The sequence below is a fragment of the Centropristis striata genome, chromosome 16 (genome assembly GCF_030273125.1).
Source record: "Centropristis striata isolate RG_2023a ecotype Rhode Island chromosome 16, C.striata_1.0, whole genome shotgun sequence".
Taxonomy (NCBI): domain Eukaryota; kingdom Metazoa; phylum Chordata; class Actinopteri; order Perciformes; family Serranidae; genus Centropristis; species Centropristis striata.
Genome location: NC_081532.1, coordinates 4793864 through 4807417, shown reverse-complemented (window position 1 = coordinate 4807417; position 13554 = coordinate 4793864). Strand labels below are relative to the sequence as shown.

The following is a 13554-nucleotide window of genomic DNA, read 5'->3' as shown; positions in this document are numbered from 1 at the left end:
GACCTGCTCTGACAAACATGTGCATTTCAAATGAACTGACATGGAAAGGGAGTATTGGAAAATGGCTCAGCTTTTTAACCAATGAGGCTGGTCATTAATCTCGGCCTCTGCTGTCCCTTTTTTTTCTCCTCCTCTCTCCTTTCTGTCCTCCTCCTCTTCCCCTCACCGGGGCCCTCCAGTGTAATTTCTTAATTGCAGTGTACTAAGGTGGAGGAATGCAGAGAGTGAGCATGCCTAGTGACCTTGCAGCAACCTCTCCCCTCCTATTACAGCTTCTAATCCCCCAGGGGTTCACATTACAAAGCAGGTCGGCCCAGACCCAATCCCAGACCCAGGCCCCCTGGCTCCAGCGGGGACCCCCTGCTCTCACTCGCCTCTCCCCAAGGTCCAGGCCCTCTAGAGCAGCCATGTTCCCATACTCCAGTCCCAGGCTCCAGCAGCAACCCCCCACATCTTCCTTTTTTCTTTCTGATTACAACAAACAGCCGTGTGAAAAGCCAAACAGTGGCACTGCTGAGCCAGCTCTGTGTCCCGGGTCCTGTCACAGTGTGAGAGATGCCAGCATGCTGAGGTCTCTACACATATGAAGTGGAGTCCATCTTAAGGGACATCAATATACCCCACCTGCTTTTCCTTTCTTTTCTCTTTTAACTTCCTTCCTTTTATCTTTGCTGCTCTTTTTTCTCCCACTTCCAAAACCAACACACCACGCATTTAAAAAGCAGGACTTTGTTTTGCTTAAAATGCTTTCATTCAGGGGCGGAAGCAAGCCTTTTCGCTTGTCTCGGTGAAACCGCTAACCGACTCCTAAATTATTTAATAACTTCTTTAAGGGATCCTAAATCAAATATGTTCACAGAAGCTCGTCCCCGTGAGAGCGCGCCTGTTCGGTTTGTCACTTCAGTCGGCTGGGGAATCGACTGTTCCACTTGTAAAAGTATTAGCACTTCTCCACATCAATACGGCTGCTTGGTTTTCCTCACATCCTCCAGGACTGCAGTGTCTGTGGATGACTGAGGATCATTTTCCAACCTGAGACCCGACCACAACGCTATTGGGCATTGTAAACCACTCACCATAGCCTAAAATAGCCCGCTGCAATAATGTCTCTCTTTTACTTGTCGAAGCTAAAAGCGCTCTAGTCACAGACGCAGTGTCATAAAATCCGCTAAGCTCTTTGTTGCTGAAGTTGTGTTTAAATTGAATTAAGGCCTGTTAATGTTGAAGGAGCATGTCCGGAGAAAAAAGTTTTATTGAGGGTGTAAATTCATTTCTTTGTCTGTTTTTTTTTTTTCTTTTCTCAGGTCTGCCAGGCATACCAGGGGAGTACGTACCTCAGAGCGGTCCTATGGGCATGAGCATGGCCCCTCCTACTTACACCAACCCTCATCAGATGACCTCTCACCCCTCCCAGCTCCGACACGGACCCCCTCTCCATGCGTACCTGCCCGACCACCCCCACGCCCACCACCCTCATCACCACCACCCCCACCACGCCATGCTGATGCATGGAGGACCCTCGTCGCACCCAGGAATGACCATGTCTGCACAGAGACCCCCTTTGCTCACTCCCATTGACCCCAGTACTGGAGGACAAGGCCTGGACATCCATGCCCAATAGTATAAGGGAACTTTGCTACCACAACAACAGCAGCTACTACAAGAAAACAGTTTCAAAAAAAAGAAAAGAAAAAAGAAAGCAGCCCACAACAAATCCTATTTTGAGACTATTTTTAAGAATAAAAAGCGAACCCTTTTGACCAGAATTTGACACTAAAGAAACAGAATTCCAGATGAGCTGTGATAATTCTTTTTTTTTCTTCTTTTCTTTTTTTTTTTTTTTTTTTAGACTTGTCAATTTTGTTACTTTCATCCAAAACGGAGGACCAAGCTGACAAGAACACTTTGTAAAGTCTTGGGCTTTTGGTAAAGATCAACGGAGGATGTTTTTGACGTACACGTGTGCAAAGAACGGACAGATGCACACACTCGAAAGAAAAACACACACTTTTCGCACACTCACTCACACGCCATCATAAACATGTTCAGTACACTTTCATGTGACGCGCTCAAACGCTTCTAAAATAAAATCACTCTGGAAGATTTAAAAAAGAAACAACAGAAAGACTCCAAGAGTTATAACTACTGTAGTATAAAAAGTATAGATAAATAAGTTAAAACTTGTGCATTTTTCGTTGATCACATGGTTTATGTTTCCTGAGCTAGTTTTAGAATTAAAGGTTAACCTTTTCTCTCTCACACTGTGTGTGCTCCTTCCTGGAGGAGAAACTGTCTCGCAGCACAGCACTATAAAAGAAAAAAAAACAAGAAGATGGAACATCTCAAACCACAGAGGGCAATCAGGTCCTGTCCCCCATAAGAACAGGGCATGATGGGAAAAGGCTGCTAAATGACACCGGATCTCTCCAGAAGATTCAGTTTGAACATTTGTCATGCCCCTCTTTTTTGGTTCATGAATGAATGTTGCCCTGTAGGTTTTAAAGGAAAAAAGTTCTTTGTTTGAATTGCCCAAGCACTGGATTGTGTTGGTTTTATACATTTTTATTTTAATATTATTTTATTTTTTTGTACCCTGGACTCTCATTGCTAAGAGCCAATTGAAGGAAGCTTAATAGTGGAAAAGCAACATCCTACGGCGCTTCTTTATCTGCGGATCAACATTCTTGCCATAAGGACAATACTGACACAAACGTTGATTCTGCGGCACTGGAGAAGCATTTGATGGTTGATGCACCAAAAAACCTAAAACTAAAAAAAAAAAAAATGGAAAAAAAAAACTTAAATTATGAACTCAATGCTTTTGGGGGAAAAAAAGCTGAGAGAATATTGTAACAAACTTCGTACAGAGTTCAGTCTATTAATTGTTTCATGTTAGATATTCTATGTGTTTACCTCAATTGAAAAAGAATGTTTTTGCTAGTTTCAGATCTGCTGTGGCATTGATATTGTATGTCCATGAATTCCTTCCTTTTTCAGCACGTGTTCCTCACTAGATAAGATGCCGTCTCCCTTAAGCTTTGTCAAAAATACATTAAATACTTGTATGAGGACTGTGACGTAATGTTTAAAAGGTGTTCAGTCACAAATGCTGTAATAAATATTTCATTTTTGATTTTTGTTAGATTTTTGTGTGATTAACTGTGTTGTGAAAAAAACGTCTTTATCCACATTTCCCTTTAATGGTAATAAGATTAATTGTTTTTTCAGAAAACGTGTGTTGGGTGCGTTGTTGCCTGTCAACAAGGTCTTTTTTAATTTTATTTTTGTAAATGGTCAAAAAAAAAATACAACAGTGAAGCTCCCACTTTTCCAGCACTATCTATTTGCAGTAGCTTATTTTTTTTTTTACCAAACTGCCCATTCGGTTATTGAATGCCCCTTTTATTAAATAACAACAACAAATTATGGTTGAAATATAGCTTGCCATGGCAATTTATTTAGGCACACAAATATGTTGTCTAAATGATAAATAACTGTCAAAATGCAAATGAAGGGTGTAAACTCACCCTCGACCAAAAGATAAACAGTCAGCAGTGACGTGGTGGTAAATAAAATAAAATAAAATAAAAAGTGGCCTCCAGTTTTAAACAGAAGGAACAAAAGTTGCACAAAAAACAACAATAAATTATACTTTCTGGAGATTATTTATTTCATGCTTAATTTTCTTGAAAACATCCCAATTTACAATTAACAAAAAAACCACAAATTAATTTAAAAGATTAAAATATATATATTTTTTTTATATATTTCTGCCTGTGTAAAAAAAAAAAAAAGATAGTGTAAGATTAAATTAGAATTTTAAAAAGTAGATTTAGTTCAGATGGATTCCCCTTCTCTCTTTCTGGCGTTCAGACAATAGAGCGGATCTGTCCCCAGTGTGAGACCGGCTGGCCTGCTCTCTCTCTCGGATCCTTTCTGCCGTTTTGCAGCGCCGCCTGTCGGTGAAACTCTGCATCGCCGTGCAGCAGCTCTCAGATGGGCTTTGATAGGCTATCTCCTCTCTTCTCCTCCTTTCTCTCTTCTCTATCTCTTTGCCTTGTGTTCGCCCGCGGCCATCCGAGTCATAGCCTTAAACCAGAAACGACAACATCACTTCGGCTGAAATATTTTCTGCCCTTCACACAGAACTTTAAACTTCTCTTATGCTGCATTCAAGGCCTTACTTTTTTTTTTTTCCTTTTTTTTTTCTTTAAATTTTTATTAGAAGCACTGCTTATCAGCTGGATTTGTTTAAATCAGCACACATATATTACGTGGCACAACTATATAATATTAGATGATTATAATTAATGTATATTTTATTGTTTATATTTAATGCACCTAAACAAACAGCTGGGATTTTTCGTTTATACATTCAGCTGTTTATTAATATACTCGTGTGGCCTTCTGAACGTTTTTTTTTCTTTTTCTTTTATTTTTGTAATTAGTTTAAAAAAATTAAATCAGACATTGGTCTAAAAATGACCTGATGTTTTATTTAGCAATATATTAATTTGCAGTCAATTTAAATTCTAAATATTTTTTATAATTCATGTTTTTCCATTAGCTTTAGGCCTTTTCATATATTTATTTAGCTGCTGAAATTTATAGTTCTTGCAAAAAAAACAAAAAAAAAACAGAGACCACTTTTATAAAATTAAAATCACAGTGACTTCTATTTGTGATTTAAATCCCTTCACGCAGATATTTCATTACATGTCCCCACATAAAAAAAATACATTTTAAAATCTTGAAATTAATATCAGTTTATTTTATGTTTATTTAAAATCATTTCTGACGTTCAGCCTACACTATTATTAGCTTCCATTAGTTATTGTATGAAATTCCGGACATAATACCTACACACTTCATGTTTGTTTTACAGTTTCTCTGCACACACACACACTCACACACACACACTCTTTCACACACACACTCACAGAGGGATGTTAAGGCCTTAACCAGGTTGGGGTAAAAAAAAAAAAATGTAGATATTTCTGGGTTTTACACGAGAGTCTAGTTAATGATGCATCTTGTTCCCTCAACTATTCAAAACCTAAAAGTCCCTTTTTGTTTTTCTGGCGCTCTATTATTCTGTGGATAAAACGGAAGGAAGAAGCCCTCCGTTTTGTGCGGAGATTATCAGATGAAAAAGAGAGAAAACGTGAGGATTACTGTGGATGGAGAGGATTTTAATATTAATAGTTTTTTTTTCTTTTCTTTGCCTCCCTCCCTCCCCCCTCCTCTCCTCCTCCCCCTCCTCCTCCTCCTCCTCCTCCTCTCCCCCCTCTCTTCCCCGATGAGACAGAAGGTAGATTGCCTCTGCTGCTTTCCTTTTGCCGATTCGGTGTGACAGGGATGATGGATGATCCAGCCGAGCTAAACAACTCCTCCCCTTCATCTCCTCCCTGTCAAAGCCAGTCCGGGCTGCTGCTGCACGAATAAAATAAGGAATATATTCCCTCTGCACTGCTGCACAATGCAGCCCGCTCCTCGTGCAACAATATTAAAAGTCCACACACAGTTTACCCGCTGCAAACACTGTGTGTGCGCGTACGTGCGTGCATGTGTGCGTGTGCTGCAGACGCAACATGTTAATAATGCTCGTGTTATTGTGTTTTTCTCTGCAGATATGTATTTTTAGAAGTGCATCTGCTGCTATAATAGCCAAGGCTTCTTTACCAAAAAAAAAAAAAAAAAAAAAGTTTTGTTTCTGCTTTGCTTTTCTTTCAAACTGCTGATTTGGATAGTGGTCATAAAAATGGACGCGCAGAGGGGCTGAGTGTCCTTCGCTTTGCAGCTGGCTCTCCCCGAAATGGCTTGCTCTGGGGGACACTTTTTAGGTTTTCTCTATGTGTGTATGTGTGTGTGTGCTGCCCTCCTTTTTTTTTTTTTTTTTTTTTTTTTTTAACATTTCAGCAGTTTTCTCTCCTCTTGCCATAAGGTGTTTCTATGACTACGTTATGTAGGCCTGTGTGAGCGGGTCAGAGGCGGGGGTCCCTGGGAGAAAAAGGGCCGCATTTGGCTGATCATTTATCAATGTCAACCGCATAATGATTCTCCCTGCAGTCCCCCTATTGATGAGGATAATTACATTAGCTCAGAGTGACTGATCAATAAAGCCCAGGGAAAATGGTTTATTATAGCACCACCGAAAGGGTTTTCTTTAAAAGGGGACTGGCTGCCTTTTTTTTTTTTTTTTTTTTTTACAAAATAAAAGCCCGGGTTGATGTGTGCAATCTAAACTGCAGAAAGATAATCGAGTGAGAGGCAAAAACTTCATGACTGAATGTTTTTCTTTGCCATTTTCTTTCTCTCGTTGCTTGATGTGAATCATAGTTTATTTTTTTCTTAGTAAAAAAATACACGATTTACACCTTTATCACACGAGGAAATAGAAAATTTGATTTAAATTCAGTCAGTAAAGTCAAAAAGATTTAATGGTTTATGAAGCCACATGTTTTTTTTAATGTCTGTCTTTTGATTTATCATTAAAAAAAAAAATCACACCAAACTGGAAGTCACACGCGACTAAAAGGCTGCCAGCCACCTCATGACCACTTCATTTGTTATTTCAGATAAAATATTTATTTTCTTGATTGTAAAAACGAGATTTAAGTGGCAGCAACACCTGAAAATCCGAGCCGGCCTTGAAGGAGACAGCCTTTGAATTTAGAGTAAACAAAAACAGTCTGTTCTGTTGGTCAAGCAGCAGAAATATTACACCGGAATAAACAAAACAGTCCCAAAAGACGGACAGTAAACGCACGTTTGACCTCTCTCTCTCTCTGTCTCTTCCTCTTTCTCTCCCTCTCTTTCTCCGTGTGTGTGTATGTGTGTGTGTGTGTGTGTTCTTTAATTGTCAACAACTTCTCCCCTGCAGGAATGTTACAAACTCTTTCGCCTTAATTCTCGGCGGTGCTCCGCGCCAGCTCCCATTTCCAGCTGATGAACGTGTCTGCAGGAGACAGCTCCATTATCTATTTATCATTTATGATAGTATTTTCTCAGACAATGGAGGCAGCAACACTCGTGGCTCTCCACCAACTGCCCTTTCACCAAACGCGCACTCCTGCATTTATTCCATGGCATTTTGATAAATAAAAAATTATGATTTTATCTTCAAATAATACAGCCTTGACATATTGCACTATTATATAATTAGGCTTAAACGTATTTTACACAATTTATTTATTTTGTATTTAATAAAATACACATTTTGTTTTGGGGTTTTTCCATTAAAAAATACTTTAAAAAGAAAGACCATTTAAAAAAATGAACTAGAGAAAATGTGCATTATTCATCACAGAGATTGAATAAAAATTAAAGTGTATTTTTAGGGGGAATATTAAAAAATAAATCTCAGGACTGTATGCGTTTGGACGCGACAACTTGAATTAGAGGCGATTTTGTTCACACTTCAGCGATGCTTGTCTTCTTAAAAATGAGTGACAGCCCCCCCCCCCCCCCCCCCCCCCCCCCCCTCCTCTTTCTTCCCCAACACACACTCAAAATAAATCTTAATGATGTGAAAATTATAATTAGTCAAATAATGTAGCTATAGGGCTTTAGAAGGAGCAGGGGCTGGAAATTGCCATGGCTTGTGGTGAAGAAGCAGAGAAAAAGAGGGCAGAATAAATAAAGCGCAATAAAAAGGGAAATAGCCGGAGTTTAGTGAAGCCTTGAGGTACTCAAACCTTTATTTCAATCAGTTAAGATTTAATTAGGCAAGCCTCAGGCCCGGTCGTCTCATTATGTTGCTTTCTGCAGCGCTGTGTTACAATGCCCCTCAGGTTGTCAACATTTGACCGCTTTTTCCACTGAAATAATCACAGCTTTAAGATTCACTAATAAATCTGACATTATTCCATTAAAAGTCCTAACGGTGCACGGAAAATATCGATTTATTTTAATTTACGAGTTGTTGTCCTATTTTTTCTTAATTCTTAATTTCCTTTGGTTATTTTGAGAGCTTTAAAAAAAAAAAAAAAGGTTAGAAATATCTTGCGGGTAGCCGAGGGCAGCAAAGTGAGACATTTCACAAGAACTGTAAATAACAGAAGAGAGCTGAGGGAGACAGAGAGAAAGAGCAGAGAGGGAGAAAAAGGCTTTTCTAAAAAATCTTGATATTTCTCCGGGTTGTGGATTAATACACGTTTCTATAGGCACAGTGCACGCTCCAAATCTATTAATTAATAACTGCAATATAATAGATGAGGCAGAGAGAGAGAGAGCTGGAGACCCCCTCCTCACCACACCCTTGGGCGCACTGTTATTACATGATGGCGACCCCTTCTGGAGGCCAAAGTAAATGTGTTTATAGAAAGCGAAATTGAAGAAGAAGAAGACGAAGAAGCAGCTCGTGCAAATATTTGTTCACATTTCTGCTTTATAAATACAAAGATCAGCTCAAATAACAAAAAATAAAATAAAAAAAAATCATGCGTAAAAGAGGCCTCACACCATTTTGGTTCTATTTCATCCCTTAAAATGATAAAAGTCTGACCTGCTGCAGTTAACCTGACCTCCACAGACTCGCATCTCATATTTACTCACAGGTATAAAGCTCCTTATGCATGTATTAGGCGGCCACGTTGATGGTAAAATCAATAAAGATGGATTGTAGGGTCAATATTATGCTTCGCACCTGGGGACTTGTTGCCCGGCTCCCCTTCCTGAGACAGAGAGAGAGAGAAATGAGCAATTCATAGCATGCAACCGCAACATCTCTGCAAGAGCTGAGCATGCATGCACGGCCCGGACTGTGTGTGTGTGCGTGTGTGTGTTTAAAGGAAAGAGAGAGAAAGAGAAAGAGAGAGAGGGCTGAAGTCATCCAGCCAGGGGCCTGAAGGACCCGGCTAACACTGACATCATTAATCACGGCCCACTTGAAGATTATGACTGAAAGTATAGAATCGGTAACCATTATCGTCTCGGATGGCAGTTAAAACCTCTCCTTATTTTTCAAAACAATGTAATGGCACAGAGGTCTGTACGGAAAGAGAAGAGGGACCAAAGACGGGGGAGGGAGGACTGGTGTCACTGGGATGGAGTTACAGGAGATCGTTTCCTCCGGAGGAAATATCAAGGAGACACAGAGGTGGTCCACTTCATTATGGAGCCTGAGAGGCTTTAATAATAATTACAATCATGGATTCATAATTCTACAAAACAAACAACAGTCAATGGTTTAAATATATGTGTTTAAAATGTAACAATTAAAATAATAATACCGGGTTTTAATGTAGGGTATTATTTTGTTGTTATAATCTTGATTTTATTATCCGTATATTGTTTTTTTTTATATTTAATAAAAAATAATTTCGTTTGAAAATTTAAATAAACGCGTTCTAATTATGATTAAAACTACAAAGAAAAAGGCTGTCGATATTTTTAAATCGATTTTTCTTTTTAAAAAAGGGCAAGAAAATTGAATTTGCCTATTTATCTATTTGTCTCAAAGAGGAAACGACTTCGTCAATATTTCGACAAAATTAATTTTTTCGGGTGACAAGTTGCCTAGCAACTTCGGGGTATTATCACTTTAAATGTATTAATTTATTATGTATTATTACTCGAAAGCAGAAAGTAAAGTCGTTTAAATTTAGTCTTAAAAATACAAGCGAAGCATATCTTTTGTCTTTTTTTTTAACTTATTCTTTTTTTTGGCACAGACTGACATCGTGTCATTTTGTAGACATAACCTGCTGATATCAAAAGAGCGAAATTTAATTTATAAAACGTTCAAGATGCGTAACGACTCATGCAGGGACTGAATTTCTCTTCGGCTTACAAAACAAACTGTGTTAAAGAACGTAAACGCATCACGCCGCAGTTAAAAAAAAAAAAAAAAAAAAAGCGTGATCCAACATCACATTTTTCTTTTTTTCCCTTTTTCTTCCTTCATCTTCTTCTCAGTCTGTCCGTTTTAATTTGACATTTCCGGTATTTTAATACTTAAGCAACTCAAACAACGATGCTGGAAATTCATTAGAAATAGAAATATTTTAAATATATAAAACAAAGCCTGTAATAACTTTATGTTTATGATTCAAATGTGAGCATTTCCTCCTGTACACAGTCTATGAGAGAGGCTAGCATGCTCCCTGTTAGCAGTCGGAAGCTGCAGTGATGAAAAGCAATAGCTGGTGTCAAGAACTTTTTTAGCACATCACACTACAGCTGGTGGGAATAAATAGTAGCCAACTGAAGAGGAGCAGCAGCAGCAGCAGGAGGAGGAGGAGGAGGAGGAGGAGGAGGAGGAGGAGGGGTGCAGGCTGTGACATAAGGCTATTTGGGTGTGTGACCACAGGGAACCTGGGCTTTCATATCTCCCCTACACAATAAAAGCCCTGTGTGCCACTGTCTCACAAGTCCAACTTTGTTTCTCAACAAGGAGTGTAAACTGTTGTCAATATTCCGATAGCCTTCATCTGCCAATAATGACAGGCAGCCGGCTTCCTATCTTATCTGCGGGCCAGGTAGCGCCGTACCTGGGGGGAATAACTGCTGCGATAAAGAGTGTCTGGGCCAATAGAAAGGCTCTTGTCTGTCTGTGAGGAGTTAATGGAGAACGCCACTGGAGACAGGAAGTCCTCAGAAAGTGAAAAGCACTTTATTGCGCTACCTGAATGGCCTGGCATAGGGTTTCTCTCAAACCCAATGGGAAAACCACATTACAGGTCCTTACACAGGGTCATTACAACAGGGCAATGGAGTTCAAGTGATCCATTGCATTTGAATGACAACATCACATCGCTCCATTCATTCTTCCCTCTTGTGTGACCTGACGATGATCCCTGTGGGACTGGGAAGTTGTCAGTGGAGTGATGTGCTGACGTTACAGTAGAGACTTTGGTTCAGTCAAGTATTTCCCTCAAAGTGTGCGTGAATATTCACACGTGTTGCCTCATGCGCTCCTCACTGACTCTGACTGAGTCAAGGCTGACTGTTGCTTTCTTGCAGCAACAGGTTCATGGACCCATAACCCCCCAGTCCACCGTAACATGACATCATCAAGCCTCTAAAAATGAACTGCAACATCGATCCCTCGCAGGCTGACCTCCCATAAGTCAAATATAGACGATGTGGGACATGTGTTTGGATGGAAGTGTATATTTACCTGTCACCAGGAACTCAAGGACATGGCAGCAGCGAGGTTGTATCCAGCCCAAGAGGGGAGTGTTTTGGGGGTGAAAATGAGTTGTAAAAGTGATAAATGGCCCACATTTCTCTAGCTGAGGAGCACTGGAGCTGGCACCGTGCTTTCAGCCAAACAGTTAATTGCTCAGCACAGAGAAGGCCCAACAAAATACTCATAAAGCATCACAAAAAAAAAAAAAAAAAAAGAAAGTTAAGTCCAGTCTTCCCCTCCTCTCCTCTCCCTCCCTGCTTCTTCCTTTTTCTCCACTCCTCTGGCTGCTTCTATCCCTGCCCTTCACAATTTCCCAGCACATGAAAATATTATGTTGCCAGTGGCAACAATTGAATAAAATAACCAATCGCATGTGCTCTTTCAAATACTTCCAAAATTAAGCTGAGTCTGTACATAATGGCGGAGTCGTCTCATCTGTGCATCACGACTTGAAGCCAGGATTTATGGCGGTGTGATAAATGATTGTGAAGCTTGTTTTGACAAATGCAACGCTACTTCTGAATGAGCGCCGTGTGCAGGGCCAGATCAACTGGATTACAGCCTCTGATTGTGCCCTGGATTCAAGCTTTTTGCTCTCAGCACCAATCAAAACCTGTGGTGGATGCATCCCATAATAGCTCCGCTTGTCTCCATGGTCACTGTGTACAGTAGCCCCGCCTCCTCCGAAGTGCACTTATTTCATAATAACAAGCTTGCGACAGCTCTCATCAGGCAATCTTGCTCACAAATAGAGGACAAGAGAACGGGTGAGCCAGGGTTTGTTTTGACTCAATCACATTTTGTCTCCAGCCTCTTGCAACTAACCTTTCTCCCTCTCCGTCTACCTCATATTTTCCTACCACACCGCTCTAATCTTTCAGAATGTCACCATTCGTCTACAGCCTCTTCCTCCTCTACCTCTCCTCTACCCTGCTGTTCTTCTCCCCCCCGCCCTTCCACACGCTGGCCTGTACCTGTACCAGGGATGTTACCGGGCCTCCTCTGGACCCCGTGCTGAGAACAGGAGATGACACAGTTTCTGGGTCACTTCTGTCACAGTCCAAATGCCACTCAGGGGGGCTGACCTTTCCGGTGGCCGATGCTGGAGCAGGGCCGCCTCCATGCCGGCTGTCACCCCTGTGGTTCCAACCACAAACGCACGCTCCCTCCATTACATTGACAGATCTTTTTTTTTCTTTTTTTCTCCAAACTCCCTATGCTCCTCTGCGGTATTCACCTCCTCCTTTTCATCCATGACAATACATGTTAAAACAATGTGCACGAATCAAAGCGGACAAGCAAAAATAGCTGCTGTAATATGTGGCTGATAGTCAGGAGGCTTACGACCAGATATGAGAAGAATGGGGACACGCACTGTGGATTGGAGATGGCAGCCATATAAAGTCTATGAGAACCAATATATCTTCCAAGCCACTTAGAAGGTCAATCTTGGTGTCGAAATCTACATTTTCTGGGTCAAAGAATCATTTAAGATATTGAGAATATCACTAGATGATTATTTGATCAAATAGATATGTTCATTTTGCAGAATACATGCACTGTAAATGACCTATATCAATATATGTCCGACCGCTTAGGAACCTTGAAATTACGTAAAAACATGGCAAAAAAAAAGAATAACATGCATACATTTAACTGAACATTATTAGCTTCACTGGTATTATTTGTTTCATTTACAACCACAAACGCACGCTCCCTCCATTACATTGACAGATCTTTTTTTTTTCTTTTTTCTCCAAACTCCCTATGCTCCTCTGCGGTATTCACCTCCTCCTTTTCATCCATGACAATACATGTTAAAACAATGTGCACGAATCAAAGCGGACAAGCAAAAATAGCTGCTGTAATATGTGGCTGATAGTCAGGAGGCTTAGGACCAGATATGAGAAGAATGGGGACACGCACCAAATATTTTCCACATGCTCTCTATCACCAAAGGTTTCAATTTTTAGTAGGAGCATCAAGACTGCGGATCGGAGCCATATAAAGTCTATGAGAACCAATTTATCTTCTAAGCCACTTAGAAGGTCAATCTTTGTTTCGAAATCTACATTTTCTGGGCCAAAGAATCATTTGAAGCTTTTGAGAATATCACTAGATGATTATTTGATCAAATAGATATGTTCATTTTTGCCATGTTTTTACGTATTTTCAAGGTTCCTAAGCGGTCAGACATATATTGATATAGGTCATAGCTTTAAATGATTCCTTGACCCAGAAAAAGTAGATTTTGACACCAAGATTGACATTCTGAGTCGCTTGGAAGATATATTGGCTCTCATAGACTTTATATGGCTGCCATCTCCGATCTGCAATCTTGATAAAGTGGCTTCCATCAAAAATGTAAACTTTTTGGAAAAAATTTGGTGCTTTTGTCCGGGGTGTCCCCTTTATTTAGC

At 40.2% G+C, this 13554-nt stretch overlaps 1 protein-coding gene across 7 annotated transcripts in view; it reads left to right on the top strand.

Moving 5' to 3' along the window:
- meis2a (Meis homeobox 2a) overlaps positions 1 to 3133 on the top strand; it is an 83921-nt gene extending 80788 nt beyond the window's left edge. For 5 of the 7 annotated variants that reach the window (XM_059353029.1, XM_059353027.1, XM_059353030.1 and 2 more), the window contains exon 13: positions 1305 to 1428. Coding sequence is in view for 2 of the 7 variants with exons in the window: in XM_059353032.1 (XP_059209015.1) it covers positions 1305 to 1621 (317 nt within the window). In the remaining 5 variants the exon portion in view is untranslated. Of the gene's footprint in view, positions 1 to 1304 lie in introns of all 7 variants that reach the window. The other 2 variants (XM_059353032.1, XM_059353033.1) reach the window with 1 other exon arrangement.
- Positions 3134 to 13554: the final 10421 nt, after the last annotated feature.